Source organism: Phalacrocorax carbo, chromosome 1 (assembly GCF_963921805.1).
Source record: "Phalacrocorax carbo chromosome 1, bPhaCar2.1, whole genome shotgun sequence".
Taxonomy (NCBI): domain Eukaryota; kingdom Metazoa; phylum Chordata; class Aves; order Suliformes; family Phalacrocoracidae; genus Phalacrocorax; species Phalacrocorax carbo.
The window spans coordinates 66,811,383-66,827,079 of record NC_087513.1 but is presented as its reverse complement, the minus strand read 5'-3'; the positions used below and the strand labels follow the sequence as shown (position 1 = coordinate 66,827,079).

General features: G+C 42.4%; 1 protein-coding gene across 2 annotated transcripts in view; it reads right to left on the bottom strand.

Annotated features, from left to right (window-relative positions):
* The window catches only part of DENND5B (DENN domain containing 5B), a 115,622-nt gene that overhangs the window by 23,059 nt on the left and 76,866 nt on the right, over positions 1–15,697 (bottom strand). For both annotated transcript variants that reach the window (XM_064457924.1, XM_064457933.1), the window contains 2 exons: positions 13,430–13,580; positions 2,752–2,845 (listed from right to left, as the gene is read on the bottom strand). In XM_064457924.1, coding sequence (XP_064313994.1) covers positions 2,752–2,845; positions 13,430–13,580 — 245 coding nt within the window. The remainder of the gene's footprint in view (positions 1–2,751; positions 2,846–13,429; positions 13,581–15,697) is intronic.

Here is a 15,697-nt window from a genome sequence, read left to right as displayed (position 1 = left end):
GATTTTATTTTCAATTAACTTCTTCATTACAAGTGAAGCTTGTTGTAAACAAAACTGACATTTAGGATCACTCATGTTTTTACTGTGGGGTGATAATTGAGACGTATGGACAAAAATTGGTGTGCTCTTTAAAAAAAAGGATCCAAGTTATAACAGAAGACTTGTAAACCTTTCTGCTCCCTTGCCTTCTTGTTCAGGGCTTTTTTATTGTTAGGTTTTTTTTGTTAAGCAAAAAACCCCAAACCAATCAAAGTGTCACCTGCCCCCATCATCAGTGAGAGGGCCACATGCTTCGCAAAGCTACAAAGTGGACCACATTTAGGTGTGCAAATATGAAGCCTATTTAAAAGTTGCCCAAGTATTATTCATACAGTTTTTGTTAAAGAGTAAAATAATAGGATGTTGCCAAATAAAACAGGTCTTGAAGCACAGCGCTCATAGCCTCATGTGGGAATGCTCTATTTCCAAAGTGTGTTTTTATCCAGTCAATGCTGCCTCTTTGGCGGACGGTTGTGACAACGACCACTCTTCCCCCGAGAGGAGCAGATCACACTCCTCCAGTGACTTAGCACAGCTGCTGGCTGGGTTTTGGGGGAACTGAGAGGACACTGTGGCTGCTACTTTCTCAGAGCTTTCTATATGGGGAGAAAATAGTTTATTTAGCAAAAGCAAAATCCAAACACATTGAAGTTTCTTGAAATTGCTCACTACTTGTTCCTTTTTTTCTTTTTCAATGGGCGAGTAGTTTTTCTGATACATTTGGGTTTTTCAATACAAAATTTGGACATGAACCACTCAACATCCCTCCCACGGGCCAGACAAGAAAGTCGGGTTCTGGCATGGAAAGCTGTGTTCAACAAAAGTGCTCTGCTAGGTAGTCACAGTTTCACTGATACTGTAAGGACTCTAAAAATAGCTGAAAAACTACAAGTGTGAATTAAAAAAAAAAAAAAAAAATCACAGAGGATGAAAGCGTGTTGTTCAGCAAGCAATCTCACAAGTGACTTCCATCTAACTCAGTGCAAAAATTAGCAATGAAAACAGTGAAAAAGTAATACAGGGAATATATAATTAGGAAATCTAATACTTCTTTTTAAATGTAAAGCGATAAATAAAATGCAAAGCGTGGTTATAGTCTGAAGAGTACAAAACATGGATAACCTTACTTTATGCGTTCTATGTCTTGTTATTATGATAAAAAATTATTAGCTCTTGTAAGTTCAAGAGAAGAATAAGGGTGGGATGAAAGATCCAAATGATTGCCCTTTGCCTCTTCATCAGCATCCACACACCACCACCCTCTTCCACACTGGCATGGGACGATCCAGCAGTCAGAAAGCAATGCCTTTGGGTTTGACACCCTCAGCTAAATTGCCAGGCGAGCAACATGGGAAACAATGAAGCAAAACAAAATTCTCGTCTTTCAGCCTTGGAGCCGTCACGTTTGCCAGGGAGCTGGCGTGGGAGCCTAGGGCTGATTTCCAGCTACTTTTCTGATTATAACCACACTTCCAAGCACTACAGGGACGTTTTCATACTCTACGAGAAAGGGAGAGGTTTGAGACGCAGCGAAGACAGCAGTTCCTCACGCTAACAACATCTCAAAAGCAGCTTTCAACAAGAAAAACTAAAACATACCAGGCAGCATTCAGAGAAGGATTTTTTAGGAGGCCGTGCAGGAGGGGGTGGTCCCTGATCCCACTCCCAGAAGGCCATTGAGTTCTGACGAAGCAAAAGCTCCTCCGATGGCTAAGAGGAGGCAGATGCCCCAATGGCAGAATAGCCAGGAAGAAAGAGGAGACAAAGCAAAAGAAGCATGCATATGATCCACAGCCAAAAAAAGAAGAAAGTAAATACATGACAAAGTATTGAAAAGGCTCTGCTGAGATATACATCTGAGGCAACATTTAAAATATACTTGCAAAGCCACGCTAGCAAAAATAGCAACAAATATGTACAAGTGCTGTTTTGCTGTGTTTCCATGAAACATCGTTCGAAGCTGCGGTTCAAGAGTCCACTCATCCATTCGGGGTCTTTCAGAGTACAAATGCCAAGGCTGGCCAACATTATTCAGCAAGATTTACCACAAAACAGCACGACTGTTTTATTTTTGCTAGTGACATACAAAAGAAACACATGGACATCAATGGAAAAATATGGGAGAAAGTATTTAATGAAGGACAAGAAACTGAAAAGATGGGAAAGAAATGTGTGTGACTGACATTTATAAGATGCATGGGAGTTTCCAAGCTTTAGGCATAAAAAGGCCCCAAAGTCTTAACCTTTCAAAGAGGCTTACTCATGTCAGGAATCTACGTAAGAGAGAGAGGAAAAAAAATTCCTTTAAAGAAGTCCTGCCTCATTCGCCTCTACAGCACTGACATTTATTCAAGGACTTGACTTTTGCAGAGACCTTCACCCTTGCCAAAGCTTGGCAGTTGCACCCAGGCATGCACCAGGGCTCTGCCCTCTGCATGTGGTTACGTGACTGGGGTCTATATCAGCAAATAAGGTGTTTTACTGATGACAAGGGGGCTACCTTATTCCAAAATTTTATTTCTGTTGCGTGCTTTGAAGTTGTACAACGTATATAGGCGTCTGTAACAAGCAGTGTCCAAATGAAATGGCTGCAGAGACTCACACCAACCTTATGGTAGCCACAAAACTGCCCAAAGTAACAAGGCATTGTTTGTCTAAGTTGCACCTCCTGGATCACAAAAGCTCGTGCCGCCTGCAGATGATGCCACCTACCTCCCTCAAATCATTGTCCAGTCCAATGTGCTCTGAGTGCTGCCGCAGGCGGTCTTTTCTCCGCTGTGTGGTCGTGCTGCGACTGGCCCAGCGGCTGGAAAGTCAGAGAGGGAGGAAACACGTGAGTGGAAAATATTGGGAAGGAAAGCCTGGGTTGGGAGCCAGAGGACATTGACAGGTCTGCAGTGGGAGAAGCCAAAGTGCTTGGACGTTGCAATGGGCACGGGTGCAAGCTGGTGCCTGACCTCCCCGAGGGAAGCTGCCTGGCAGGTGACAGGCCAGCATGCACCCAAGGGATGAAAGCCCTGATGGAAACGCCTGCTGCCTGCCAGGGTCGCCAGTAAGAGCTTCTGTGTTACCCAAAATGCAGATCATTGATGCCACCACCAGGAAAATCATTGTACTTGGTTACCCAAGACCACCGTTGTTTGCTGCATTTGCTGAAGTTTGGTAAAAATGGTGTCTGTAGGAAGAAAGAAAATACAATGGCATATTTTAAGTAACAACATCTAAAATCTTCCTCTTTTGTGAGAGATGGTACTTCTCCTTTCTCCACTTTCTGTGGTACTTCCAGGAATTACTTCAGAGAACCTCGTCATTGCAATAGTAACTACTGTGATATTGGCTGTACCTATATTTAAAGGTTATAAACAATGTTGACTTCCTGCGATTAATCATATTGCTTTCATCACCGTATCTTTTTTGGCACTGGGTTTCCAAATACCACAGAAAGCCTGTATTTTTTGCTACATGTTCATATATGTCCAGCTGAATTTTTTCCTGGCTCCTGAAAGCAGCCACTTGGTAACAGGTTTGAAACTGAGCAACCTTGAAGCTCCCAAGTGTCTAAACTCCTTTATGCCAGATACTATAACAAAACACAAAACAAGATAACTCTGTCCCAAGGAATTTCTAGTCTTACTGCAGGGTTTCTAATAATAGCCTTCTGCCAAATCCTTGAAAACAAAAATGCTCAACTGGTGCAGAGAGTAAATAAGTTAATATGCTATTTATAAAAGAAAGTTGAAATAACACTGAATAAAGAAACCTATCAAGCATTAAAAATAATTATCTTAATGCACATGAAGGCTACATCTTCAGAATGATATTACTTAATTACTGTGGTTGTGTTTATTAAAATTTAAAATATCTTCAAATACAGTAAAAAACAGAAAAAACCCTTTAAGTGCACAGCCTTTTGGTTGCTTCATTAAGTCATCTGTTCTGCCCCTCTCTTGCTCTCAGAAGTTAAAGAGCAAAACCAAGGTGAAGCAGAACACAAAGCCAGCTCAGAGCAGTGCTCCAGCTCCAGAGCCTGGTGGAATGCATGAATATGTCTGAATGTCTGTCTATGGGAGGAAACTGCCTGGCAGAATTTGAAGAGGGAAAAAAGGGAAAAGAGGGAAAAGAGGGAAAAAAGGGAGAGAAGAGAAAGAAAACCACCATGAAAACAAGATCCCACACTCCCCAGCCTCAGTACTTGAGTCAAAGGGACTTTCCAAAACCTGTCTCCATCCTGGCCCCTCTACTCCAGACTGAAGTGTCCATGCCAGGCACCATGCCAGAATGACTGCTGTGAGATGGATTTTCCTACAGGAGATGTGATCAACAGGCAGAGCCCCTGGGGATTTGGCTTCTCTGCTTTTGATAGATCTATGCGGAGGGAAACCTAGAGGTGCCCACACTAGAGAGAGGTGTGTGTGCTTGGTGAGCCTCTCCACACAGGTGGTATTGGCAGGGACAATAGTCTCCAGATCCCAAACCCACCCATTTCTGTGTGCACCCCCAACAGGAGCAAATACAAATAGGATCTGGGATCTGAACTATTTGATCAGGGAGTTTCAGCTGGCGACGCATAGGCAGATGCATGCCTGGAGGAGGAGATCCTTGCACTGAGCTGGACTTGGGTCCTGACACGTCCAGCAAGCTGTCAGGGATGTGCAGGGAGAGGAACCTGACCCAAGAGAAGTGCAGGGACGTGATCCCAGGTAACCAAACCCTCCTGCTTCCAGAGAGAAAGACTTTGCATACATATACCTAACTATCTCTACCAATTCCTCCAGCGAGGTGACCAAAGACTGAATTTTGGCTAAATGCACAGGTAAAAAGCACCAAAAAAAGAGTCACAGGAACTACAGTTTTTATGGTCAGAATCAAAGACCCTTCCTATCTTCCAAATAATGTCAAGAAAAAAACTCAAAGGAGGAAATAAACATCTGAGTCTGCATGTAATTATGGTTCAGCACCTTGCCATCCCATGAGACAAGAAATTTATTTTTAAAGCCATGTAGCCTCAAGTCTCTAGTAACTAAACAAAACAGCCCAATAGGTGCCTGCACAGCAAATGCTGATACCTTCTCAGAGGAATACATTACTGACATAAGTGTCTTTGCACCTCCTCAGAAGTCTTAAAAATATACAGCCCATGAGTTTAAATAAGTGACCACCTTTTTTTTTTCCCAGATGCAACACCCAACACCTCATTAGACGACTGCGAGGGGGGAAATAAAGCGCTACATTTTATAAATCTCAACAAGTAGAAATGCAGCAGAAAAAACAACCCCTCAAGTGGAGGATAGCAGATGTAAAAGTGACCTTCATTACCTGGTTTTGGAGACCTTCCATTTATTGCAAGTTAGTACCATGCTTACATTTCACATGATACAATGCCAGTAATACATTGGAAAGTTAAGTTATAGGTCAACTATTATCCACATCATATTTTTCTGCATCAATTTATATGACATCTTCTGAATTACAGACAAAGCTTTGATCCCTTTCCACCTGCATTTCTGCAGTTACTAGAAGATTCAAGGATCGCTGTAAGTGTCCTTTGAGGGAACACATCTCACTGAAGGTGAAAATCAAATAAAAGCCACAGAATAATTACAAGTAATACACCATCATTAAAGTGTTTTCAGTTAATTCTAGCCCCGTACTCCATCTGGGAGAAGGCACAGACCATTCTCCAGATTATTAATCAGAACTATTTGAACATTTTCAGCATGCTAACGTAAAGATGATTGGCCATTTATGAAAAAAAGACCACTGCTTGTTAGCTGGAGCAATGACAGATGCAGCAAGCTGCACGCTCTCTCTTCCCCAACCTCTAAGCTAGGGAAGAGGGGAGCTGCTGGGGTGCCGGGTGAGGTCTGTGCGTTCGGGTGCTGCTCTGAATCTCTCCAGGAGATTTTGAGAAGATCTAACAGCAGATAAGCAGGATTAAGCAGCTAAATCTTCTAAAGCCTCTTCTTTCCTGGGCCACATAGATTTTTCCCAAAATAATAGGAAATTATTTTTTATATATAATATATTATATTAAAAAATAATACAGTAACCATTTCCTCTCCCCCTCATTAGCAGAGATTTCATTTTAAATGATTCCTCCTCTGCCTTTGGTCACTCAAAGTGATTCTAAAGGGGTCAAAGTCCTCCCCAGTGGCTACACTACCTGCCTTGCATTGCAGAAATCCCATGGGGTGCCTCTCCTGGCCCTGCCATCAGCTGCTTGTCTTATTCACACCTCAGCCCTAGCGCTGCTGAAGCAGCAAGGAAAGCTGTGCTCACAAGGGCTAACACCTGCTTGTTTCCAGCCCTTACTCATGGGCTTTTCAGCTAAACCACTACTGCCCGTGCCCCTGTGGAGTGGGTGCCAGAGGAGACAAAGCCCTCCTGGCTGGTCCCTGCCTTGGGATGATGAGTCCTGAGCTGCCTGGCACCTGGGAGCACACACAGAGTGCTGCTGCCCTGCCTAGATGTTGCCCGAGTACTCCTTGACCCCAAAAAATGCCCTCTCCCCTTTATTTTTTTGCTTGTAGAGCCACAAGCATGGACTACTGGCATATTTCATTTATTCCTCACAGCGGAGGCATTGCTACAGGCACCAAGTCTCTGGGGATGACGCTGCTGCAGCTTGGGCACTGTGCTGCAGAGAGCCCAGGGACAAACTGCTTACCTGGAGAAGGGAGAAAAGGCTCATTTCAGTAGTCTACCTGTATCTAACTCCCACATCCAAAGACTGATACTCTTCACCTCCAGGAACCGCAAAAAAGCAGTGACATTTCAGAGGAGGGACCAGGGAAGACCACGCTCTGCTCAATATAGAGAAATGAAATGAAGACACCACCAACTAAGACCCTTTTAACATGAAGGCAGTGAAGTCAGTATTGTTTAATATCAAATTAGACCCAACAAGCACAGGAATACATTTGCAGAAGTTGGAAGAAATGTAAAGATGACACTTGGAAAATATGACACTTAACCTGTGATACTTAATTTCTGTAATAAAAATGGTAAGATAGCATCAAATCTGTCATTGATGTCAGAGGCAAATCTAGCAAAACAGCAGCCTCACACCTGGGACTGGCCATGCTGTACTGCAACTATATGTACATATCTCTCTCTCTCCCCCTACCTCCCCCCCCGCTCCACCCATCTTTTTAAAGCTCCATAGAGAAATGAAGAGATTATGTCTACCCAAACCAGACACGGGTGTAATGGGCAGGATATATACTGCAGTACTGCTGCTAAAGAACAAGAACACAAGACAGCTTGATTCACAGACTGATTTAACCAATATTGCCATCACCAGGAAAGTCACTGTCGTAATTTACAATCCATTTACAGTGATAGCAAAGAACAAAGGAAGGAGAAAAATGCATTTGTCTAATAGGACAGAACCTAGATCTCCTCATATAGATAATTTCCTGAGGCAGTCTGCTATTTAGGTCTGCAAATCACAACAATACCCCTTTTACCTCTACATTTCCATCAAAAGAGTTATCTGTGTTTCTGTGCCTCCAACAAATCCCCCTAAAGCATGCACGCAGCCTGCACACATTAAATACACACAGTCTGCACATGTAATCTGCTCGGGTTCAGGAGCAGTCTGACACAGAGATTCCAAGTCAAATACATGTTGGACCGAACAAAATAAAAGGAAGGTCGAAAGCAAGCTCCACCTGATCACGGATGGGATGATGGGAGATGGATCCTGCACTGTGAATCTGCTCTGCACACACTGCTCCATGGTAAGGAAGACGAAGGCTCCAATAGAGACTAATGCACCTTTTCCACCTCCGTTGCTGGGCTGAACAGGAAAGCTTTTAAACTGCTGACTGGGTGGACAACAATGAGCAAGATGCCTTGCAGGGAGTGGTCTTGCACTGACAGGCAGTCTCATCAGTTTATATGGAAAGAAGTGATTTAGAAGGGTGGTACCCGCAACCACCATCCTCTGCAAGGAACAGCGGCAGCAATTTACCAGCATCACCCCCTAAGCCATGATGACCCCCGGTCCTAAGTGGTATTTAATTTGCAGGCTCCCTTGAGACAGTAACACTGTTCAGGGGTGAGTAAATAGAATAGAGGATGCAAGAATTTGGCACACATTTTTCCCTCTGAACTTTAATTCTGCATAGCTCTCTTAAAATTATATATTAACGAAAAGAAGTTAATTGCCCTTTCACCACCTTGCACCAGCTGAGCAGATGATCAGTACTCAGGAGACTCACCCATCAGGTTCCAAGTCCCCATAGCACAGAGTTTCTATTTCAGAAACCATTTTTAAGCACAGATTGTCAATCATGCTTTATTCCTGAAAATGAATGTATTTGAACACAAGTGGTTAATATTTTCATTGCACCTGTCAGTGGGTTGCTGTATTAGGTTACCTAATGTATAGTAACTGCTTGTTCCAGATTTTCATACGTAAAAGGTGAGCTTCTAATACTTGCAAAGTTTATATAACATCAGTGTTGTGTGTGGATAGCCCATTGCTGACTCATTTCTCTTTCATTTAGATGCACTGCAGAGATGCTACTTTATACTACTTGAAAATGCAATTGTTTGGCTTGATTTTAAAAAAAAAAAAGCTTAATTGAAGACAGCCAGCCTTAAAATAGTACCCAACAAATAGAGAGGTAGAAAAAGTCTATCCAATATGAAGCACTCAGTACAAAAGACAGACTATTTCCCATAGAAAAAATAATTTAGTTGAAACTAGAATGAATTCTATCATCATACAGAGATTCAGCAACCACTTTGCATTATATATATATCATACTTTCTTTAAAAACATTAACCGATGTTAATGTTAGTGGATAAGCGAACAGTTACCCTATTTTAAAATGAGAACCAGAGCACCAGGTAGACAAACCCTGGGCAGTTCACAACTTGAAGCAGGGGGGACAGTGATGGAAGCAACAGGGCGGTGCCCACACAAGTCGTGCCATAAACTGGAGCACAAAAATGAACCAATTTTGTACGTTCCTAATGCATGGTTTTTACAAAGGAATACCGACACAGTGGTGAGGTCGGCAGAACACAACACAGGAACAAATGCCTGGAGAAAGCAAACAAATACTTTCGAAATCTGCTTCATGGGTAAGAGCAACACATCACGTAGCTGAAGTGGGGCTCAGATAAAGAAGGTGGAAAAACCAGGGCTAAATAGAGAGAAAGGCAATAAAGGATAATTTCAGCCATTTTGTAAATGTGCAACAAAGCAAAACCTTCCTTTGAAAACAAAAAGAAATGAAGGGGGTGGGGGGTGGGGAATCAGTTTAGCTGATCTTTGCAGGCATTCACTACAAATTGCCAGAATATAATTATATTCCCATGCTTGGTGTGCAATCAGTGTTTTTCCTCTGCAATATTTAATCTCATTTATCAAGCTTCTTAGTATCAATTAAGTTACAAGGTAATCAATTAGATTCAAAACACAGCTTGTTTCATTGTTTTAATTTTGCACTGTGAGCATATTCACCCTAATTTAACAATTAGCTAATCAAAAACCGTTAAGTTTTTATGTAGCTTGGCTTTTTGTCATTCAAATTCTTCTCCTGGATGACTGCAAATGCATCAGCCAGTGGAGTCCCAGCAATTTTAAATTTTAAAAGCCTGGCAGAAAATGCACACGGGGAAGGAAGAGGGGAAGATGTAGAAACCACAATGTGGTGCTGGGGTTTGAAAAATGAAAGGACGACTCCGGAAACTGCTGCTCATTTCCAGATAAACAGACAAACTGCCTAAGGGACTGCAGCCTGCTTTCTCCTGGGATGCTTTCTAGGGGGACTTCTGCAGAAGCCACTGCTCTACAAGGTTAGGGCAGCATGTATGGGCCATTTCTGAACCCAGAGGAAGCTGCAGCTGCTCTCTGCAGATTCAGAAAGCTTTCCCATGAAGTGGGGGAATGTATTGAAGGCAACGAGTGCAGAGGATGTCCCTCAAGTGGGACATTGATGCCTGATGGAAAAGAGGACAGAACTGGATGGGGTGGGTTTTGGTTTTTTGGTTGTGTTGGGTTTTTTGTGGTTGGTTTTTTTTTTGGGGGGGGGGGGGGGGGGTGGGGGGATGGATGGGGTGGGTTTAATTGCTGTTAGCTGGGATGAATTGCTCTTTACAGAAAAATAATGTTTCTTTTAAAAACATTAGAAATATTCTAGAATATTGGGTACAATAGTTATAATCTTTTGCTTAAGTTTAGGTCTGCATATTCTGCAGTTAATGCCTTTTCATGTTCTGGCAGTTTTGGTCAAAAAGATGATTAGGGAAACTGTACACCTGGGAGCTGCCCCTTCAGCTTTACAGAGGTGAGGGTTTAGGGTGGGTTTTTTTTTGTTTGTTTGGGCTTTTTCTTGTTCGGTTTTTTATTTGTTTGTTTTTAAAGTTTCCATTTCTTTTCAGTAAAGTGCAGTTGGGGAGTTATTTTCAGTAAAGTTCTTGCTTAGCTGAAGAAGTCAACATTTCCTTACCGCCACAAGGGAGGAGGTAAAGACAAGCCCTGCTGACACCAAGCATGCACCTGCAGTCTGGCCAGAATAGGAGCAAATGTAAAAGGAGGCTCTCCCAATCCACAAAAGACGAAGCAGATGAGAGAAAGCAGCAAGCAGTGTCTCTCTGGCTGGGGCCAGAGAAGCACAGGTTCACCTGTGTCCAGTCTTTTAGACAACATCTTGAGGGGAAGCGAGAGGAGGCAGTAGAGCGACAGAAGTGGGGCAAAGCATGCTGCTGAGCATGGCCGCGGGCTGACAGAGGAAACATTATTAGACTTTGCTTCTATGACAGACTTCGGTGTTTTAACACTTACACATGGTAATGTGATCTACACTTGCTTCCAGCTGCGTTTAGGTGGAAGTGATCCAATATGACTGCCAACCCCCTCTCTGTCCCCAAGCCCTGCTCTCCGTGCCCAGCAAACAAGAGCCAGACACCTCCTCTTCCAAGCACAATTTCTGCCTGTCTAGGCAACGTGGTTTTCTGGGATCACATACAGGATCAAGGGCTAAATGATCTAAAAGTGCTTGGTCTTTGCATTATATTGCTGATTTAGATATATTATACGCATTACAGCCCTGTAACAGTAAGGCAGTGGTCTGCCTGGCTACAGGAAGGGAATAGCTAGATAGCATTACGAGCTAGAGTTTTTGTTAGTTTATCCGTCCAGAAAGGGAAGCAATAAAAATCTGATTGCTGACCAGTGAGGACAGGTGTTCATTAGAAGAGCTTTGAATTGGTTTATTTGCTATTGTCCAACAACAATTGATTGTAACATGGGAAGGATCTCCCCCACCGCCGACAAATACACTTCCTTACAACATTCAGGACAATATTTGCTATGTAGAACTGAAGTCTGCAAAAATCATTCTGATCAACATAGCAATATCCTTTGCATTAACTTTATGAACACACAAATAGCTACATGTGAAGTGCCTGGGAATGTAGCTGAAATGTTCTCTTCCACCATCCCCACATACAAAGGCCCAGTCCCGTATGCAAGTCTAACACACCCCCAAGAAGCACACGCTGGGAAATTCAAATTAATGGAAGGCTATACTTCAATTGATTTTGTGGTCAAAAGAATTATGATGTATTTGCAGAGAGCATGAAAAGGCTATCTTTTTTATACGTGGGTGTAAATTCAGCAGAATTACATGTCTTAAATGAGAGAGAGAGTCCTCTCAGCTGCTCACATAAAAAGCCAGGAACCAGAAAGATATAAACAGATGGTCCTGAGTTTTTCCAATTACAAACCTTTTTGGCAATATACAGCTGGAGGAATTCCAAGCATTTGTCACTCTGACACCGCTCTGCGGTAAGTAATGGGATTTTGGTATTTACAAATTCTGAAGCATGCTGCAATCTGAAGACCAAAACCAGCTATCTGAATCAAAATTAGCACTCAAGGAGTTAAAGTCACGTTTTAGAATAGGTACCAATCTAACAGAAGCATCTCAAAAGGCATAAGGAAAACTATTTTTAATTTGATGCTTATTCATGGATTCAATAAGATTCTGCAATTGAGCCAGAAGATATAGGCACCTTCAAGCAGCCTGGGCACGCTCATACTGTTGCTGACACTGTAAAACTGAAACCCACCATAAGAATAAGAGGCAGACTGCTAAACACAGCCTCCCGCAAATGAAGAAATCCTCCATTCCTCAAGGGACCATTACCCATAAACTTTTGCCTCAGTTTGCAAGAAGACTGCAAACAAAAGAACTTGGAAATACGCATTCCTCCTTTTATTTGTTTTTTTAAATTGCTTTTAAAGAATTGCAATTCTTTAAGTGTTTAATGCTTAAGGCTATCTTATTTTATCATTTGAGTCTTATGCCTTGTAGGTTATTAAAAAGGGATTAGCTAGCAGTGGGGTGCACAAAAGGTCTATAAATAGAATTGAGTGGGTACCTCACACAGGAGCTCAGAGCAGCCTGTATGCATGCACTTGCCTAAAACAAGAGCTAGCTTTAACATTTGGACAATCTTAGCTTTGGAGCTCTCAGATTTATCTCTGCTCCCGTTTTTACCTACCACAGAAACTGGAAGCAAGGGCCTGAGCTAATAATTTCATGAAGCAGTAGTGATTGATGTGCAAAACTTCCATTTCTGAAGGGGGAGAAAAACGCCCTCTTTCCATGGTTTTGAGGGAATTTAAAAAAGTAACTTAGAACTCCTACTCTATATTATAACTGTATAAATTTAAAGTATTAGCTGCTCCAGGTTCTCATTTTACATTAGGCAAATTAACCATGTAACGACACGGTCAGTTCCACAGCTATAGGTACCCCTACCTTCATATGAAAGTGCACTACAGAACCCTACCAGACTGAGAATAGTAATCCAAGGTATAGAACCACACACTTTCTACCCTCGCCAGGTTACAATTCCAGGTTATTCCAACATGGAAAATGAAAGAGAGCTATACAAATCTCTGTGGCATGTAATAACAATTAAAGAAAAGGGAGGAAGAGAGTGGGCATTAATTTCATTCTTCATGATCATGTGGAAGCATCAATACTAAAATTTCTTTCAGGATCTGAATTTTGGCTTGTGTTTCCAAGTTAGCCCATTCAGTGCAAAACATTGAGGAAATGAATTTTAAATTTATTACAGCAATGACAAAATTAAAAATATGTATGAGAAGACGCAGTACTTCCCACTTAACAGAAAACAGTACTGAGAGATCTTCCCAAAACCAGAGCTAACACTTTCTAACATAACCCAAACTATGGCTGTAATTTCAAAATCACAGCCTGAACAAATCAGAAACAGGAAGAGTTGCTAGGGTTCGTTACACTGTCTGGAACCCATCCAAAATTAGGACTACTGTCCAATTACGTGAATCTTTTATATTAGAAACCTGCTTTCAAATCCAGAAAATAAAACCTGTGCTTACTTGTTATTGGTAGGTCCCGTTGCCAAGACATCTGATTGCAACTTTGGGAAAAATCCTTGTTCGTATTTCCCTTGACCGATCTTCATATCAAGCAAATGCGGGTGGATGGCTGTGTGATCGATCTTCATCAACCGCTGCTCGATGGACTGGGCTGCAAGTTACAGTCACAGGAGAACCACCATGTTAGCGAACCACCTGAAGGCACCATGCTAAAACAATATTAGTGGTCATGCTCCGATCCCTGAAAACGCTCTAAGTTAAACGGTGACTTTAGACCCAGAAATCGGTCACTTACAGAAGTGATGAAACATCTGTGCAGTTATTTTGTTATTTTGCTTTTAGTTTCTTCACCCAGCACAACTAGCATTGTCACAAGCAAGTTAGCTGTTAAGCAGGCAGGTCTTTACGGGAGCCTACGAGATGGGTTATGAATTGGCAAGAGCTGGGCAAACTTTCCCTGCAATTCGGTGTTTGGCTTTAACGCTCCTTCGGTAGAATGGAGGAGATCTCTGAGGCGGGCCGCAACTCTCTGCAGGGTCAGGCACTTCGCTTTGCCCCGGACATGTCTCCTTGGGTAGATGCACGGGGGGGCGATACCAGAGTTTTGCAAACATCTGGTACCTATAAAGATCCTGCTCCTGAAATTAGGTATGCCAGCACGGGATGACAGGCCTTCAAAGAACATAGCTAACTGTAGCAAGGCCTGAGCAGCATCACAAAGATGAACAGATGCTTGGAAACAGGGGAGGCTACAGCAAGACCAGAGAGGGCTCCCTGGGAATCTCGGCTCCGCTGAGGCTAATGCGGTTCAGTGGTTTGCTTCAAGGATGTGAGGATTTCGTCTCAAAACCCGAGCAGGATGTCAATAAAATCTGGCACCCTCTCAACATTGAGTCAGATGCACTGTGAAGGAGAGGGGAAAGGAGGTGTATGGGGGAAATCAGCATTTAATTAGCAACTTTAATATTCAAGTCTCTATAGCCCATCCATTAACGGGCAGGCCCCTTCTTTTCAGTATATCACGACTAGTGAATAAATATGCAAAATGTGGACGCTAAATCCGTTTTCCATTTGCCAAGAACAACACAGAACTCATTTCCTACTTTATAAAACTGTGATGGGAAAGAAGCTGTCATAAGATTTACATACATTACCATTAGAAACTCAGCAGCTTTTTTTTCCCCTCTTAAAAAAAGAAATTTCATATGGTTTTATTTTGGAGAAAAGGACTGGGTAGCGTGGGGTCAGAGGGTTTGAAGGGTTCCAAAAATAGTAGATTAAACAAACAGGTGCTGGATCGGTGCTAGGGTTGCATCCGCTGTGAATGGTAAATATGAAGGAAAGTTGGTATTACTATCAGTTTGCTCCTTTTCACAAGACAGAAAATGAGGTTCCGGTGCCACAATATCTACCAAAATTAGACGCTGAATAAACAGTTGACCTGCAGATTAGAATTGGTTTTAGATAGAAAAAAATAAGCAGACAGGATTTCTATTTCTGCCACATTTTTAACAAGTAAAACACTCTGAAGGAATTAAACAAGCAAAAAACCCCAAAAACCTAATAAAAACCATGAGAAACATGTTTGCCCCAGTTCATTAATTTGTCCCAAAAAATTTAAGATTATGATTTCCCTGTATTACTTGGAAATGAAATAAATACTTGCACAGTAAGAAACTCAAGTATAGTTTGAAAATGCACCCTGTGACTGTAATGGAAGAAAATCCAAGTCTTCAGTACTCGGCATATTGTTCATTACCACTGAGCATCTATTGCCAGAACTACTAAATCTGCCACACAGGATTACGTCCCCGGCATCCCCCGTTGCTCTAACCAAACGGTGTAAGGCAAAAAAAGGTCTTTTTATGGGAAGGGGGAGACAAGGCCAGTGGAGCAGACACCAGGGCTCAGCTCCTCAGTGTGGCTGACATTGGTTGGTCCCACACCCACGGTGTAAAAAAGCTCTCCTGGCAATGGAACAGGAGCTGCCTGAAATGAGAAATGGTGAGCCCAGCTCCATGGTTTGGTTTGTGTTTATTAAAGGCACCAGTCTAGGAGAGCCTGAAGGGAAGGTAAAGGCTTCTACTGGTTTTGGTGTTTCAAAGCACGCTGAAGATTTTGCCTAGGGAAAATAACGACACCACTGAGTCCTCCTGAGGTAGCTCTAGGGCTTCCTCATCAGCTGCAACACTCACATGACTGAGGGCCTATATTTCTTTGTGGCTGACATTGTACTTCTGAATATTTTACTAGCCCATCAGAACGTAC